A 19,838-nucleotide genomic window follows, 5' to 3' on the forward strand; every position below is an offset into this window, starting at 1 on the left:
TGGCTCCACGACGTTAGAACTCTCAATATCTTGTTGAACAGGAGTTTGAACGTCTGGTTGATTCTCAACCGGATCAGCCATAGGGTCACATATTAGATTCCGTTTAGCTAGAGCTTCATCCTCACACACAGATTCAAGATTATTCGCTTCTAATCTGCTAGCAAGGTCGATGGGATCAATGAAATTACTTTCAACAGACTCATCACAAACAACATGCAAGGATTCCTTAACAATTTGAGTTCTGTTGTTATATACTCTGTAAGCCTTGCTTACTGAGGAATATCCCAACATGAATCCAGCATTTACTTTAGCATCAAAAATAGTCAGATAATCCTTCCCATTGTTATGGATAAAACATTTACACCCAAATACTTTAAAGTATGACATTGTAGGAATTCTCCTATAAAACAATTCATAGGGTGTTTTGTCAAAACGTTTGTTGATTATCGATCGATTTTGTATGTAGCATGTTGTGTTTATGGCTTCTGCCCAGAACCTCTGAGGAACATCTGATTTAGCAAGCATATATCTCGCTGCTTCTTTCAATGTCCTTACTCTTCTCTCAGCAATGTCATTCTGTTGTGGAGTTCTAGCATTAGAAAACTCGTGCCTAATATCAGACTCCTCGAGATAAGAGGATAGGCGTCTGTTGGTGAATTTAGTTCCCTGATCACTTCTAATGCACGCAATACTCAAAGATTTCTAGTTCTGAATTCTTCTAAAAATCTTAATCAAATTTTCAGCAGTTTTATCCTTAGATTGCAAAAATGCTACCCATGTAAATCATGAGAAATCATCAATAACTACTAGGGTAAATCTCATTCCTCCCAAACTCTTTATAGGAATTGGACCAAAGAGATCCATGTGTAACAGTTCTAAGAAACGGCTGGATTGAGATTTCCCCTTACTTTTGAACGATGATCTGCCCTGTTTGCCTAACTAGAAAGAAGCACAAACTTTTTCCTTAGAAAACTGTAATTTAGGTAAACCAAACACTAAATTGTGTGAGCAAATGTTCTTGATGATTTTGAAATTTAAATGGTTTAACCTTTTATGCCATAACCATTTCTGGTCATTCTTGGCAATCATGCACATAAGGTTAGATATCTTATTTTGCAAGTTCATTTTATAAGAGTTTCCTACCCTGCTTCCGGTCAACAGAGTATTACCCTACTGATCCTTAACTAGACATGCATGAGTTTGAAAATCAACAGATAAACCATTGTCACATAATTAACTAATACTGATTAGATTGTAACACAAATTGTCAACAAGTAACACATCATTAATGGTTAGATTACCATGGATAATCTTACCCTTACCCATGGTCTTACCCTTTTTGTTGTCACCAAAGGTTATCTTAGGACTTGAGCAGTCTGCTATATCAATTAGAAGTCGTCTGTTTCCTGTCATGTGTCTAGAACAACCGATGTCCAGATACCAAACAGAATCCTCTAGGCAGTCACTTACATGTACATACATCTCCATTCATCTCCATTCATCTTCTCTGGTTTCTTACTCAAAGAAGATGAAGCTTCTTTCCGTAGAGATAATCTTTAATCTACATCCTCCAAAATGCATAATATGTTTCATCGAATCTTCTAATGTCATATCCTATACTATTCTTGCCTACCATCGTTTCAAATTCCCTAATCTAGCCTAGCAGCTCTGATACTAGTTGTTAGGATTTGGATGCTCCAAATCTGACCTACTTTTAATGATCTATAAAAATGCAAAACAATAAAAACACAAGAAGACACAGATTTATAGTGATTCACTCAAAATAACTATGTCCACTTCAGCCGTTACCTAATTTCAAAGCTTCAATCTAGTCTAACAGCTCTAATCCCAGTTGTTAGGATTTGGATACCCCATATATGACTTATTTTAAACGAATGACAAAGACACAAGAAAATAAGAACATAAGAAGACACAAATTTATAGTGATTCACTCAAAAGAGTTACGTCCACTCCAGCCGCCACCTGATTTCATTATGAAGAAAAAGAAATATACATAGTTTTTTTATCTCACGCTATTTATCTCACTAAAATTATGCATTCTCTTTTAAAAAGCCTTAATCAAAACATATTTATAGGGTAAACATTTAGGTAATAAAACCTAAATAACTATTAGTTAGGCTCAAGCCCAAACTCAAACACAAGCCCAATAAACTTCAATTAACTTATTATAAATGTAGGTTTTCATAATTCAAAATGCAACAATAACACTGGTGGTTGAGATATTTTGAGAAAGACATGTTGATAAGATATAAGCTTGTGGAAAAATATTATCCCAATAGGAAAGACGCATGAAGTCAGCAGTAAGAAGAGTGAGACTCATCTCTTATGTACAAATTTGTATTCAACAACACCATTTTGTTCAGTTATATATGAACATGATCAATATAGAATCTAAAAATCTTATATTTTCTTACTCAAACTATTCAAAGAGGTTGATAAATATATATATATATATATATATATATATATTTATAATAGTTTGTTTTTAATTTTATAAATATATAAACAAATAAATTTTTATGTTAGTCCTAACTATGGGTGTAAATGAGTCAAGTAGCTCATGAGTAGCTCGATCAAAGCTCGTCTCGGACTCGGGTTGACCGAGCTTGAGTAGTTTGATTATAAAATCGAGTTTGAGCTTTATATTTGTTGTTCGAGTAGCTAGCGGGTAGCTCATTTTATATATATAAAATCCTAATTTTCTTGAGCTCACTATGACTTCTATTCTCAAACCCTTTATCTCTCTCATCCTTCTATTCTTAAACAACCAAACTCATCTCTCTTCTCTTTCTATTTCTATTCCTATTTTTTCCTCATTCTATTCTCAAACAGTCAAACTCATCTTTATCTCTTTATTCTCTTTCCATTCACAAACGATCAAACCCCTTTCTCTCTTCTCTTTTAATTTTCAAACTGCAACCCCCCTCTCTCCTCTCTCTCTCTTTATTCTTCTATCTTTTAAATTATTTCTCCATCAGAAGATCCCAAACCATTTATTTTTGGATTCCACTATTAGGAGCAGCAGTTTGTTCATTGTTTTCATTATTTCATTTTTCAAATCTTGTTGAATTTGAATATCACTACATGACCAGTACATCATATTGCAACCTTTTAATATTTATGATAAACATCTTTTAAATATTTAATTTTATTTTTAATTTCTAAATGAATTGTTTGTGATTGAATGATTGTTTTTAAATTATATGATTTTATTTATATTTTTTATTCTTAAATAATATTGTGATTATATATGTGTAGTTTGTGAAATATATATTATATTATATTATGTTTGAGATATTATTTAGTGGTAAAATATAATTTTAATTAATAAAATATAATTTTAAAGTTTCCGAGTTTGAGTATTTACAATATAATTCGAGTCGAGTTCGAGTTCGAGTAGTATGATACTCGGCTCAATTCATTTACACATCCACACCTAACTATTGTGTATTAATATGGTTTGCATTGAATTTTAAAGAACATTGGACTGGTCGGTCTACCCTAGGTCATGGGTTTGTTGACTTACCCCGACCCGAGCCTACCCTGCCCTTAGAGTAACTTAAAAAGAGAATGTAAAATTAGAGAATGAAGTATAAATATTTGTGAATGAAAATAAGAGAGATGGGGTTTTAAAAAGTTACATTGCTTTTATCAAATTTAATATTATTGCTTGATGACCAACATTTAAATATATCATATAAGAGAAAATAGTAAACATTGAATTTAATATTAATATTGAATTCTTTGGTTTACGCAAATTTAAGAATTTTGTTTTGAGAAAATCCAAAGTCCTTTTAGAGAGGAGTAGTCCTTAAAATTAATAACTTATAATCTTTAATAGTATATTTCTTGGAACCATAGGAAAATAAATAAGTACAAATCTCTATAATAAGATATATATTTTGCTTGCATAGATAACATTCTTTTTGACCATTTGACAATTTTCTAAATTTATGATTTGATGGTCAAAGTTATATTAATAAAGTTTAAGAGATAGGCAATGTGAAGCCAGGATTATCATGCATGTACACATTAAACCTGAATTATCATGCAAGTACAGATTTTTCCGGTAATATCATGCAAGTACAGATGAAGCTAATTTCGATAAAAGTACGAGTACATGTTCCAAATGCATTCTTGTCATTCTTTCTGCAATCCTTTAAACACTTGATTGGTGAACATTTATCCTTGGAGACTTTACTTATGTAAGAGTTCACATAGGGTAAAGCTTGAGTCTTCTTGATCAGGAATAATCCAAGTACTATTATTGCAAACAAATAATCATCAAAGTTGTTATTATTAGATAAACATGCTATAAAAGGAAGGTAATTAAAAATTGTGCATTCTTACATGATACAACAATGGCTATGATGATTGTGAATGAAGAGAATTTAGCCATGGTGATGGGTTTCTTGTTTCTTGTTGATATTCAGTACATAGTACTATACTATACTCTCTCTCTATATATATAACTTAGTTATTGCATACTTATTTGTTCTTGATTCGAAAAATATTTATCTAAGAGATTGTTTGAGAAAGTCATTTTTTTTAGGTATTATTAGGCTTATAAAAAAAATTGTTTGATGTAAGTGTTAAAAAAAAATTATGGTTAATAACAAAAATACTCTTATATTTTTTTATCTCTTCTTTTATGAATTTAATAAAGAATAATTTTAATATTTTAATAAATAAAAATAGTGATTAGACAAGTGAAATGATGATTAAATAAAAAAAAATATACCCTTAAAAAAACCTAGAAACTCAAATATCAACAAGATTATTATTACTTTGACTACTTTTTTTTGGATTGTACTAAGATTATGTCTAAGATTATGTTAAATCTTAAAGAGATAACAAACATAAAGGTTGAAGTTTGAGATAGTAAAATAGTTATATTATTAATAAATTGTGGATGATCAAATGAGTGAGTAAAAACTATATCAAATCTATATAATATGCATGTGTACTTTACTTAAAAGGCAAAAGGGGATTTTTTTTTTTTTTTTTAGAAACGAGAGAAATAAAATCCACAAATTTACATATAATTATTATTATTATTTTGAATAAAATAAGTTATCATGATAACAGATAATGACTTTCAATTCAAGTTACTTATTATTTAAAAACTAAATTCATTTAGATTATGTACGGGTATAACTAGTTATTCACACTTGTACACTATTAGTCTATTAAAAGTTTATATAAATTTACCTACTATTAGAAATTGCTTCATTATACTCTCACCTAATTATTTATATTTATTCTGTTAATTTATACCCTTCTTCTCTTTCACTTATCTCTTTTCTAATTTATATTTTATTAAAATTCATTTATAATACATTTATATATATCCTTTTCTAATATTAGCAAATTTTTATCTCTTTAATAAGATATTTAAATTTAAATTATTATTTTATTTAATTTTATTTAATATTTTAATAAATTATTAACAAATTAATGTTTTTTTTATTAAAATAACAATTCATCACAATTTAAATAATAAAATATTGATATATTAAGTTTAAACTTATTTTATTATATTGTCTTATTAGTTAACATTTTTAATTACTTTTTTTATTAACTAAATTTAAACTATTTCTTTATTACCCAATTTTAGTTTATAAATAATTTAAAATTATATGTATTATTATTAATATATATAGACGCATAATTTATATAATTTTTAAATATATTTATTAATTTATAATTTACAAATTTTAATAATTAATAAAAATGTATTATATTAATATATGGGAAATTATATAATTTTAAAAAATATTTATTATTTATATATTATTTTTAATTTCAAATATATATATATATATATATATATATATATATATATACTCAATTTTGTATACTAACTTACAGTCAATTTCTAAATATATAATATAATTTTAAATATATATAACTTTTAGTTGATTAAAATGAGGTGTAAACTATTTTTTATATATTTTATAATATTGAATAAAGCAATATTTGAAATACAAATATATTTAAATATAAATAATTTTAGATGAAAATTTTTGTTTATATTAAAATATATATAATATAAACTAATTTTTGATAAAAAAAAATAATAATTAAGAGAAATATGACCAAGTTTAATAGCTAATTAATTATAAAGAAAACAGTGTATTCTAATTTATTTTCTATTTAATATTTGTATCATGAATATACATAATATTTTTTTTGAGAAAATTTATAAATTAACATATATTAACTTACTTAAACAAAATTAAACTTTTAACACCACTAACAAATTCGTTAATAATTAATATATAATAATAATAATTTATCTTTATTAGTTGATTCTTCTCTTCCTTAAAATAAATAATTTTATCATCTCTTCTAACATAGCGGCCATAAAAAATGGATAATTTTTTTTTTGGGAAAACAGCTTAGTGCCATTTCATTAAAAAAACCCAAAAGAGGAAAAAAAAATACAAAAGTTTAAGATCAGATCTAGACAATTTCTAGATTTGACAATGAAACAATAATTGAATTACAGACAATAACAATAATCAATTAGCGCCTACAACGTTTTTACTTTTATTCTACTTGTGACCTTCTCAAACGAAATATCTCATATATGGCAAAGCTTTCTATTCTCTTCATTCCTTTCGATTCCTCTCCAGGATTGAATGAGTGCATTTCCATCTAAAGTTATATCTCTCCAAATATCTTCAGCGGTTCTACTTCTTCCACTGTGAGTTCTTGAATTTCTTTCTTTCCAGATATTGTAGATTACTGCTCCAAAGTAGCATTTCAACATACTTACATAGAAGGATCTTCCTTTTGCTTTATTCTTCATCCACTCTTGGATTTCTTCCCAAATTCTTGGAAAGTTGATGATGTTCATGTTTGCAGCATACATCCTCCAGATTTGTATTACAAAAGAGCATTCCCCAAATAAATGGTTTATGCTTTCCTCAACTCCCGAACATAGGACATAGTTGATATCAGGAATGTTTATATATTTTCAAATTCTGTCTTTTGTTGTCAACCTTTTCCTGTATACCAGCCAGAGAATAAATTGGTGACGAGAAATAATCTTTGGAGACCATACCACATTATGCCAATCCACCTCCTGTCCTCTTGTTCTAACAATTTCCCATGCCTTTCCTGTAATAAACTTCTCATTGCTTTCTGTTTTCCAGTTTATTTCATCATTATTTTCATTGAGTTGCTTCTGCCTCATTAGGTTTAGGATTCTATCACCTTCTGGAATACGCCTCAAAAGTGAATCACATCTACCTTCATATACGTCTCTAAATGAGTACTTGATGTATTCTCTTCTAACTCTGTTTCCTTGCATTTCTTCTTTGAATATAATGGGAATATTATCCAGCCAAGGATCATGCCAGAATAGTACCCCTCTTCCATTTCCAATTGTGGTTTTCACCATTTGAAAGACATCTTTTCTTGTTTTTAGGATTTACTTTAAGTTTTTGGGCTCGAACCCGTTAGGCGGCAAGTTCTGCACCTGGTTAATTGATTAAGTGTGTTTGCGGGCTCCATACCTAATCCGTTGTCCCATTTATTTTTTTTAAGATAAATAATTTTAATTTATCGAAATGAGGCATCAATTCTTTTACAACATCGCAATTCGTATTTTTGAAACATTAAAGATAAAAAAAAAATCGATGGCACAAACTCTTAAATAACTTAGCACATGAAACTATTTTAAGATTGTTAGTATTTTTGTCTTTAAATTACAAAATATATAAACAGTATAATGTTACAAATAAATAAAATAAACTAAATATATATAAAGATGAAATCATCGAATCTAGGTTGATTAGAGACATGTGTTAGACACATTTTTCTTAAAATAATTTCATCGTCTCCCGTTTGTGTTGGAACTTATCGTAGATGACTGTCTCCTAAGGTACAAATAATCAAATAGTGATTGTACACGGGAATCACTACGCATCGAATATGACAAAGATACCTAAATCCAATCACTCAGTCAAAAACTCGAAGAACATTCACAAAGAACAATCACAAGTATAATAAAATAACTTTTAGAAATCTAGAGTGAGAATTCGTTAGACATATTTCCCTTAAAATAGTTTAATTGTCTCTTGTTTGTGTTGGAGTTTATCCCAGATGACTGTCTCACAGGGTACAACAAATCTAATAGTGATTCTGCACTGAAATCACTACGCATCGAACTTGATCAATGTACCTGAACTATCATCGGGTTTCAACGGAAAATATCGAGCGAAAAACTCGAAGAACACTCACAAAACAATAAGAGGGCTTTTAAAAATTTAGAGTGAGAAAAAATAAAAGATGAAGTCATGTGAAATGAATAAAGAATGAATATATATCGATGAGAATTAAACCTTCAAATAAAATTATCCAAACGTTTATTAATAATAAATATTGCTTATTCATTTGCTAATTAGCTCTAAATCAAAATGAGCTAATAATGTCATAATTATTAAAAAAATCTAATCTTTTTAAATATGAGAGAACAAGTGTTCATATAATCAAATATTTCTCTTTGAGTGATTCTATTTTAGACAAGTCATGTCTGGTGTCTCTTAATGTTGCATGAAATAATTTTTTATATCCGTAATAGAATTTATTAGATGTTATATAATTCAACTCATCTTTCATAACAGTATTACATAAGTTTAATCCCTTAGAGCTATTATTGTAAGATTCAGGACAAATGAAAAAAAAATGCAAAAGTAATGTTAGAGACTATAATTGTGAGAAAGATTTAACTAAAAGGTCACCTACATAGTAGTTTCTATATGAGAGACAAGGAAACAATAAAACTTTTTATTGATGAATTTCAAATCTAATTGTTAGTGCATGAGAAAAATATATATATATATATATAATGATACTTAATTTTTAAAGTGTCCGGATTGTCGAGTCGATAGCTGTGGTTAATTTGGATATATATGTGAGAGTAAATGGATATGGAAAAAAATTATAGAAAAGAAAATTAGAAAGTTGAGTTTGAATAAGATTTTGGTATTGAGAATGAATATGAATATGAATATGAATGAATATGAATGTAAATGAATAGAGTTGTCTGTGAGTTATTTGAATATAGTTCGGTGAAAAGCTCGTTCAAGCTTGTTTGTTAGTCTTAACGAGTCGAGTTTAAACTCGTTTAAAAGGTTGAAAATTAAACGAGCCAAGATAGAGCTTTTAAATATTTGGTTCGTCACATCGCGAATATGTTTTCGTTAATGAACTTGTTAACAAATTTATATATATAATGATGCTTAATTTTGAAAGTGTCTAGATTTTCGGGTCGAGAGTTGTGATTAATTTGGATATATATGTGAGAGTAAATGGATATTTAGGTCGGATTCTGGGCTGACCCGTCCATAAACTTAAACTAGTTAAAAATAAAAATAAAATTGCTATAATTATGTTTCAAACTCGCAATCTAACAAAACAAGTACAACTCTTTAACCAATTAAGCTAATACCACATTATATTTTAAATTCAATATCAAATTTGATGAACGCATGACATTTTTAACTAACTTAGTTTTGATCGGATTGTCAGGTCGAGAGTTGTGGTTAATTTGGATATATATGTGAAAGTAAAATGATACTTGGGTCGGATTCTGGGTTGACCCGCTCATAAATTAAAACAATTAAAAATAAATTTAAAAATGCTATAGGTATGTTTTGAACTCGCAACCTAACCAAACAAGTACAACTCTTTAAATAATTAGGCTAATAACACTTTGTATTTTAAGATGTACACCAAATTTGATGAACGCGGGACAATTTTAACTAACTAATCTATATATAATGATTTTTAATTTTGAAGTTGTTCGGATTGCCGAGTCGACAGTTGTGGTTAATTTGGATATATATGTGAGAGTAAATGGATACTTGGGTCAGATTTTAGGTTGACCCGCCCATAAACTTAAAACGGTTAAAAATAAAATTAAAAATACTATAGATATGTTATGAACTCGCAACCTAACAAAACAAGTACAACTTTTTAACCAATTAGGCTAATAACACTTTATATTTTAAGTTGTATACCAAATTTGATGAACGCGAGACTTTTTTAACTAACTAATATATATATATATATATATATATATATATAATGATTCTTAATTTTGAAAGTGTCCGGATTGTCGGGTCGAGAGATTTGGTTAATTTGGATATATATGTGAGAGTAAATTGATACTTGGGTCGGATTCTGGGTTGACCCGCCCATAAATTTAAAACGGTTAAAAATAAAATTAAAAATACTATAGGTATGTTTCGAACTCGCAACCTAACAAAAACAAATACAATTCTTTAACCAACTAGGTTAATAATACTTTATATTTTAAATTCAACACCAAATTTGATAAACGTGTGACGTTCATATTTTTATCCGTGTGAATCGCACGAGGATCTTCCTAATTTATTTAAAGACTGAAAATGTTTTATTAATATTTAATAAACCTAAAAAAATAACGTAAACACTCCCCTAACGTAAAGCCTTTTAAGTTGTAAACGAGTTCTTAACGAGTCGAGTTCAAGTAGTTCGTGAATTCAACTAAATAAATACGAGCAGTGTCCGAGCTCTAACATAAAAGCTTGAGCCCAATATGTGTTAAAGAGCCTCAATCATGGAACTATTCGGTTTGTTTACAATTCTAAGAATGAAAATAACTCCTATTATTTTAGAATGAGATAATTATTTCATAGTAATTTTCTAGACCAATTCCAATTTTTAAATATATCTTAAATTTGTTATATTTAATTATCAGATGTTTCTATAAATAAATTAAAATTGTATCCCATTTATAAACACTTTTTTTAATTTTGATTAAAAATTAAAAACTAAGAAAAACTAATGTTGTAAGTTGAAACCCTAGGGCGATGGATTAGAAACCTCATTTCTTGAATGCTGATTCTCCTTCTAGTCTGAGCCATGTTCCCCTTCCTACTGAAGAAACTCACTTCTCTCAATCTCTCCTTCTTCAACAGAGCTCATTCCATGTCGGCAAGACAGCCAAGCGACCTCTACTCCAGAATTAGCCCTCTAGGAGACCCTAAGCATAGCATCATCGAGCATATCGATAACTGGATCAAAGAAGGAAATGTCGTCAGTCTACACCGTTTCCGTTTCATGATTCGCGATCTCCGCCGCCGTAGACGATATCAACATGCCCTTGAGGTCCCATTTTCTTCTTTTCTCTGTTTTCAAATACTCTGATTTCAATTGGGTTCTTGCTCTCAACTATCAATTTATCTGGTAGATTTCTGAATGGATGACTGAGATTAGCCTGTGCCCTATTTCACATGGTGACCGTGCTATACAACTTAACCTAATTGGTAAAGTTCGTGGCTTAGATGCTGCAGAAATATATTTTCATCACAAGTTATCCGATGATGAAAAAATTGACAAGATTTACGGTTCTCTCTTAAACTGTTACGTTAGAGAAGGCCTGGTTGAGAAATCCCTTTCCCTAATGCAGAAGATGAAAGAATTAGGGTATGCTTCATCTCTTTCCTACAATGATATTATGTGCTTGTATACTCATTCGAACCAACTGGAGAAAATCCCAGATGTTTTCTCAGAGATGAAAAACAATGGAATCTCCCCTGATAGCTTCTCCTATAGAATCTGTATGAACTCATACAGTGCAAGATCTGACATCATCAACATGGAGAAACTTCTGAATGAAATGGAAAACCGCACTGACATTATCATGGACTGGTTCACTTATTCAAGTGTAGCCAGTTCGTATATAAAAGCCGGTTTGACAGACAAAGCACTTATTTACCTTAAAAAGATAGAAGAGAAGGCGGACACAAATGCGGTTGTCTTTAACTATCTGATATCGTTCTATGCAACCTTAGGTCAGAAAAGTGAAGTCACAAGAATCTGGACACTTCAGAAAGCTAACTGTAAGAAACAGTCAAACAGGGACTATATAACGATGCTGGGCTCTCTAGTAAAACTCAAAGAGTTCGATGAGGCTAAAAGAACCCTTAAAGAGTGGGAATCGTCTTGCCATTTTTACGACATTCGTGTGGTGAATACTGTCTTGATTGGGTACTGTCAGAATGGGTTAATTGGGAAGGGTGAAGAAATGCTTGAAGAGATAATTAAGAATGGGAAGAGATTAATTCCCAACAGTTGGGCTATAGTTGCGGCTGCATATATGGAAGAGAAGAATATGAAGAAGGCATTTGAGTGTATGAATGAAGCTTTGGCTTTGCATGATGAGAACCCTGGTTGGAGGCCTAAACCTAGAGTAGTTTCGAACATAGTGAAATGGCTTTCTGAAGAAAACATGGAAGAGTTGGATTGTTTTATGAATTCTTTGATGAAGGTGAGGTCGGTGGGTGAAGGATCTTCGTACAAGAGATTGATTGATGCTAGTCTTCAAGGTGGTGGAGAAGAAGAAGTTGAAAAGATTTTACAACAGATGGAGAAAAGAGGGATAAAAGTTGAACAGAAACCATGTAATCTTGAATAAAAAACATAGTTTGAAGGTGCTATGCTAGAATAGAAGAGAGACATGTGAGCTGACATAATTAAGTTTGCTAAAAGATATGTATAAGAATCTGCCAAGAAAAGAACCATGCTTTTACTTGGTTTCGGTCATTGGCTCTTTAAGCTTTTAGACATGGTTTGGCGATGTGATAAGACTCGAGAATTACATTTCATTTAGGGTGTGTTTGATGAGGGGGAATTGGAATTAGAATTGACATTGGAATTCTAATTTCAATTCCATGAGAATTGACATTGAATTACAATTCAATTCTTATGTTTGGAAAAATGATAGAATTGTAATTCAATTCCAATTCCTATGTTTGGGGAAATGATAGAATTGTAGTTCAATTCTAATTCCAATGTTTGTAAAATAAAATATCGGTTCAAAATGTTAACTTTTAAAATATGTTTTCACGTTTTGGCACGTTTAATACGTTTTTGACATTTTTTCACATTTTTACACGTTTTTCACGTTTTTCACACGTTTTAACACGTTTTTCACATTTTCCACACGTTTTTCACGTTTCTCACACGTTTTAACACGTTTTTCACGTTTTTCACGTTTTTCAAACGTTTTTTACGTTTTCACACGTTTTTCACGTTTTTCAAACGTTTTTCACGTTTTCACATGTTTTTCACGTTTTTCACACGTTTTTCGCGTTTTCACGTTTTAACACGTTTTTCACGTTTTTCATGTTTTTCACACGTTTTAACACGTTTTTTACACGTTTTCACACGTTTTCACGTTTTTTACATGTTTTAACACGTTTTCACGTTTTTCACACATTATTCACGTTTTTCACACGTTTTCACACGTTTTTCACACGTTTTAACACATTTTTCACGTTTTTTACACCTTTTAACATGTTTTTCACGTTTTCAAACGTTTTCACGTTTTTTACACGTTTTAACACGTTTTTCACGTTTTCCACACGTTTTCACACGTTTTTCACGTTTTCCACACGTTTTCACATGTTTTTCACGTTTTACACGTTTTAACACGTTTTTCACATTACAACACGTTTTTCACGTTTTCACACGTTTTCACACGTTTCATGTTTTTTCACACATTTTTCACATTTTTGGCATATTTAACATGTTTATGACATTTTTAATATGTTTAACATGTTTTTCACACGTTTTGATAGGTTTAAAACGTGTTAAACCTATCAAAAACATAAAAACGTGTTAAACGTTTCAAAAATGTGTTAAATGTGTCAAATAAGTGAAAAACTTGTTAAACGTGCCAAAACGTGAAAAACGTGTTAAACGTGTTAAAACGTGTTAAACGTGTTAAATATGTTAAAAATGTGTCAAACGTGTCAAAAACATAAAAAACATGTGAAACGTATCAACAACGTGTTAAACGTGTTAAAAACGTCTTAAACGTATTAAAAACATGAAAACATGTCAAAAATGTGTTAAACGTTTCAAACATGTGAAAAACTTGTTAAACATTCCAAAACATGAAAAACGTGTTAAACGTGTCAAAATGTTGTAAACGTGTCAAAAACGTAAAAAAAGTGTCAAATGTGTTAAAAACGTGAAAACATGTTAAACGTGTCAAAAACGTAAAAAAATGTGTTAAATGTGTCAAAACGTGTTAAACGTGTCAAAAACGTGTTAAATATATGAAAAACTTGTTAAACGTGCCAAAACGTGAAAATATCAAAATGTGTTAACGTGTCAAAAACATAAAAAAATGTGTTAAATGTGTCAAAAACGTGAAAACGTGTTAAACGTGTCGAAAACGTGTTAAAAATGTGAAAACTTGTTAAATGTGCAAAAACGTGTTAAACGTGTTAAAAATGTGGTAAACGTGTCAAAAACGTAAAAAAATGTGTTAAATATGTCAAAAACGTGAAAACGTGTTAAGTATGTGAAAAACTTGTTAAACGTGCCAAAATGTGAAAAACGTGTAAAACGTATCAAAAATGTGGTAAACGTGTCAAAAACGTAAAAAAACGTGTTAGATGTGTTAAAAACGTGAAAACGCGTTAAACATGTCAAAAACGTAAAAAAACGTGTTAAATGTGTCAAAAATGTGAAAACGTGTTAAACGCGTCAAAAATGTGTTAAATATGTGAAAAACTTGTTAAACGTGCCAAAACGTGCAAAATGTGCCAAAATATAAAAAACGTGTTAAGCGTATCAAAAACGTGTTAAACGTATCAAAAACGTGTTAAACGTGTTAAAAACGTGAAAATCATGTTAAACGTGTCAAAAACGTATTAAACGTGTCGAAGACGTGAAAAACGTGTTAAATGTGTCAAAAACGTGTTAAACATGTCAAGGACGTGAAAAACGTGTTAAATGTGTCAAAACGTGTTAAACGTGTCAAAAATGTGTTAAACGTGACAAAAACGTGTTAAACGTGCCAAAAACGTGTTAAAAACGTGAAAATCATGTTAAACGTGTCAAAAACGTGTTAGACGTGTCAAAAACGTGTTAGACATGTCAAGGACGTGAAAAACGTGTTAAATGTGTCAAAAACGTGTTAAACGTGCCAAAAATGTGTTAAACGTACTAAAAACGTGTTAAACGTGTCAAAATATGAAAATATGTTAAACGTGTAAAAAACGTGTAAAACGTGTTTAATGTGTGAAAAACGTGTTAAACATGTCAAAAACATGAAAAACGTGTTAATTTGGAATTACAATTCCGACCTAAAAAGATAGGAATTGAGAACTATCAAATTACACTCTATTGAATTCTATTGGAATTCTAATTCCAATTCCAATTCATAATATTAAAGTGTCTAACAAACATAAGAATTGGAATTGGACCCTTCAATTCCAATTTCAATGCTAGGGTTATCAAACACACCCTTAGAGAAAAAAAACATTTTAGGTTGGAATGTATAATTTTGTTGATATAATTTTCCGGATTTTTTATGTTTTAAACAAATAAATAAAGAAAATATTATAAAAATTAATGTTTACATGTTGAGTATTTGTTAAAAATATAAATAAATATTACATATTTAATCATTTTAAATTACTTTATATTTGTAGAAATCTTCTTTCTTTGATTATACAATATTTTGAATTAATTATAAAATTGAGTTTATTTTAAAATAATATTAATTATTATTATTTATATATATAATTATCTACTACAAAATTATACTTGGCAAATAAATGATAAGTAATTTCTTTTTTTTTTTTTTGTAAATTTCTACAAAATTGAAATAATTGGTAAACAATTTTAAAATTTTAACTAGTTTAAGAATTTAGTTAAATTATACTAGTTCACCATCTTTTTAAATCATAATTTTTTTTAAATAAACTCAAAATTTTAATTATCTTACTCATAATATATCAATTTATAATTTATTAAAACCTTACATTTCATAATAACTAATAAATCAATCTTAAATATATTATAAATTTGATATTGTCTTTCATATTATTGATTTTTTTCAATATATATATATATTTGAATTCATATGATCTAAATTTCCTTGACAAGTCATTTTTGCTATCAAATCGATTTGCTACTTTATTTCCTTTATGCAATAAAAATTGAATGTTGCTTGATGCAAAAATGAAACTGATTAACATCACACAATATTGCTTAATAATCCAACATTTTTTTCAATAGACACTGTACCACAATTTTCAATATCATTCAATTATGAAATTAGTTAAGTTTTGCATGGTTCTGATTTCCCATATTCCATTCGTAAAACAGAAGTTTACCCTCATCATCATTTCTACTGATAAATGTCCGCTTGTTTTTATCAAATGCCCCCATCTTTATTAATTTTAATGAAATTTCGAGGAAAAGCCTTCCACAAAACAAAATCTCTTTGAATGTTGGAATTTCTTATTTTAAGATTTTCATAAACTTGATAATATGTTTGAGTTAACTCCTTACTTTCATTTACAACTCTAAAAGTACACGGTTGTTTGTTATCAAACACCCAATTGCTCGTTCCTTCCAAATAAATCAGGTAGTTGTAATACCGCATGTTTGATAATTATGAGTTTGTTCTTGCAACAATTTATTCTTGAATCTAATTTTGGAAAAATAAAATCCGATCTAAACAAATTATGTTTATCAATCTTGGAAGATCTCCAAACTATTTATGTCAATTTGCATATGAAAACAACATGTTCAATTGTTTCAACTTCTTTTGTGACATAAAGAACATAATGGACATTATATCACTTTCTTGTGAAACAAGTTTTTCTTCGTAAGAAGAAAATTATGATAAACTTTCTAAATAAATATCTTAATTTTAGTAGACATGATATTTTCCAAATCTCTTTTCAAAACATCTCAAGAGGTTGATTAGAAGTAGAAGTATCATTCATTGTGGCATCTTGATGATTCACATGGTAGGCCGATTTTATGATAAATTTATCATCCATCCTATGAGGCCAAATCAGTTCATCATTTTGATATGGAAAGTTGATCTGAGTTTGTAAAATTTCTCTAGAAATATCTTCATTAAACAACACACGACCAATATTTTTATTCCAAGAATTAAAGGTTGATGTTATAAGATCACAAACCTTCATTTTCTCTATTAAGACGGGTAAGTTAAGAGTCTTACCTGTAGCCATTCATTTTTGTCACATAATTGAGATATATTTTCCATTAATAATTAACCATTTACCATTCTTATTAACCAAACATCTTCCCATCATTAGACTACGCCAACACCAAGAACTTGATTAATGTGTTTTGCACTTAAAAAACTCAACATTTCTTAAATAAACCCCTTTAGATTATTGACCCAAAGAGAATTAGGTTCATGAATAAATCGCCATGCTTGTTTACCGATAAAATCTAGATTTAAAGATTTAAAATCTCTAAAACTCAAACCTCCAAGGTTTTTTGATTTAGCTAGATTTGTCCACTTACGTTAGTGAATTTTCTTATTAGTAGTTGATCCCCACCAAATTTAGCAATTGTTCGATTAATAGATGAAATAGTCTCTTTTAGAAATTAAAAAATTGACATACCATGGTTGGGAACAGGGTCGGCCATGGGGTAAGCCCAACAATCCATCGTTCTAGGGCCGCCACTCCCAAGGGAAGCCATTTACTAAAATCTAAACTAGGTAGTTAAATCTATAGTTTTTAAACATAAAATGTTCTATCATAGTAAAAATTAAAAATTTTATTTTGGTTATGGGTTCAAATCTCACCAAACACAATCTATTTTTTATAATTTTTTTAAACTAGACCTAAGGAAACATAAACAATTCTAAGGAGCAGAGAAAAGAAAGCGATCGTTCTGGTGGGTGAAACGGTTAAAAGCGGTACAACAAGAAAAGATGGATTAAGTAGGGAAAGAGCTAACAATAAAAATTGTAGTGATGAGACTGAAGGGGTAGATCTAATGAAAACAGATTTGGCTGTAAAAGTTGGACACTAAGAAGAGAAGGTAAACGTGAAGGGATGCAACAAACAGTTATGATTGATCATTCAGGATCTAATTTGAATAAAAGAACGAACAAGGATAAAGTTGCGGAGAAAACTGGAAACACCAGGAGACAGGGGATAAATTAAGGTAGTGGTAACTAACAAAGGGAAGAAATTATAGTGAAACATAACAAATTTGATGTGCTGGCTGTTCGGAGATCTAAGGATAATGGGTAGAACAAGGAATGAATGAGAAGTAATGAGATTGATAAAGGAGACAAAATGGCAACCGATGAAGAGGACCCATATGCTACTGATCCAACTATAGAAGGGAATGATCCTTATTTGAAGAACTCTATTACATTTATAACAACAAGTAGGACGATGAATGAGAGGAAGAGTATCGGTTCATCGGCTACAACAAATGAAAGTATTAATCTCATAAGTCAGGCTCTATCATTAAAAACTATTCACTTACCGAATGTCAAAGCAAGTACTACTCAATGGTGGTTTATGGGGACAATTCAGAAAGTATTAGAAGACAATTATGGTATCTATTGAGAAATAACATCGATGATAATAGATCGTGGGCAATATTGGGCGACTTCAATGCAACTCGATTTAGGCAGGACAAGAGTCCAGATACTGGTATCACTCAAGGTATGATAGATTTAATGAGTGCATAAGGGATATAGGTTTTATGGAGCCTTCAAACTCTGGAAATCAATTCACATGGTCGTCTTCAAGGGGAAATGAACAGATGAGAAGAAACATGATTGATAAATGGTTGGTTAATCAAATGTGGGTGGCTAAATTCCCTAATAACCACATCCATGTATTAAGTCCTGGAATATCGGACCATTGCCCAATTTTGAGTTGAAAAATAAAGAAATAATTAAAAGATCATTTAAGTTTTTCAACTTTTGGATGAATGATTATATGTTTACTCAGATATTAGAACAGGTTTGGACTAGTCGAATTGAAAGAACTGCAATGTTTCAAGTTGCTGAAAAGTTTAGACTTCTAAGAATACAATTACATAAGTTCAATCGGGTTAGGCTCAGTAACATCCCCATTAAAGTTGATATACTAGAGTTTCTATCAAGGGTTCATTTTTTTGTTATGCTCGGGAAAAGTCTTTCGCATTATGTCCTCCGCGTCCATCAAATGACGGTTTTATTTTTCTTATAAAAATCTGGCTATCAAAAAGATTTATTTATAACATATATTTCTTTTAATTAGTAGTTCAGGGGTCCTAAACAAGAATATGTTTAGATTACGTAAATAATTGTACAACATTACCTAAAATGACGTACTTGTGATTGCGTTGATAAAAGACTGATTAAAAACCATGAAAAATATCAGAAAAAATATTAGAATTTAAATATAAATTCCAAACAGGGTCATAGTCAAAATATTTGTTTGAGAAATATCCCGAAAATATTTAAATATCATTTTCTAACCTTTGGAATTATTTGAAAATGGATTGGGGTTCCAAAATTACAAAAATAATTTTGAATTTTGAAAAGTGGAACCAAATAGACATTAAGACTGTATTCCTAGGGTTTGGGTATGTTTTAACCGATCTGGGCTCGGACGGGCTCGGTCTAGACCGGGGTGGTCTAGATCAGGTCTTCGGAGCATGAGTCCATGGATTTGGAGAGATCAGTCCTAGATTCGGGAGGTTCGGTCCTGAACTCGGAATAGTTGGTCCTATGTTCAGGAGGCTTGGTCCCAAACTCAGACTACTTGGTCTTTGGTCTGGGAGGCTCAGTTCTAGATTAGGTTTATCGGTCTATGTCGATGGTCCTAATGTAAGGGATCCTCGTTCCTGGGCTAAGATGGATCTCGGTACTATGTTAGAAAAATCGGTCATATTCTAAAGGGAGGCTCGATCCTAACTCAAGAAACTCAGTCGAATTTTATAGTCCTAGGTCTTGAGTATTGACCCTA

General features: G+C 30.0%; 1 protein-coding gene across 1 annotated transcript; it reads left to right on the forward strand.

Annotated features, from left to right (window-relative positions):
- The first annotated feature begins 10,896 nt into the window (after nucleotides 1–10,896).
- LOC124937978 (pentatricopeptide repeat-containing protein At4g21705, mitochondrial-like) lies at nucleotides 10,897–12,559 on the forward strand. Its single transcript, XM_047478323.1, has 2 exons — nucleotides 10,897–11,184; nucleotides 11,267–12,559. The coding sequence occupies exons 1-2, from the start codon at nucleotides 10,939–10,941 to the stop codon at nucleotides 12,491–12,493; spliced, it is 1,473 nt and encodes a 490-aa protein (XP_047334279.1). The 5' UTR covers nucleotides 10,897–10,938; the 3' UTR covers nucleotides 12,494–12,559.
- Nucleotides 12,560–19,838: the final 7,279 nt, after the last annotated feature.

The sequence above is a fragment of the Impatiens glandulifera genome, chromosome 5 (assembly GCF_907164915.1).
Source record: "Impatiens glandulifera chromosome 5, dImpGla2.1, whole genome shotgun sequence".
In the NCBI taxonomy this organism is placed as follows: Eukaryota; Viridiplantae; Streptophyta; class Magnoliopsida; order Ericales; family Balsaminaceae; genus Impatiens; species Impatiens glandulifera.

Coding starts and splice junctions, on each gene's coding strand:
- LOC124937978 (XM_047478323.1), top strand. CDS start 10,939: ATGTTCCCCTTCCTACTGAAGAAACTCACTTCTCTCAATCTCTCCTTC. Junction 11,185..11,266: donor GATATCAACATGCCCTTGAG/GTCCCATTTTCT, acceptor TTTATCTGGTAG/ATTTCTGAATGGATGACTGA.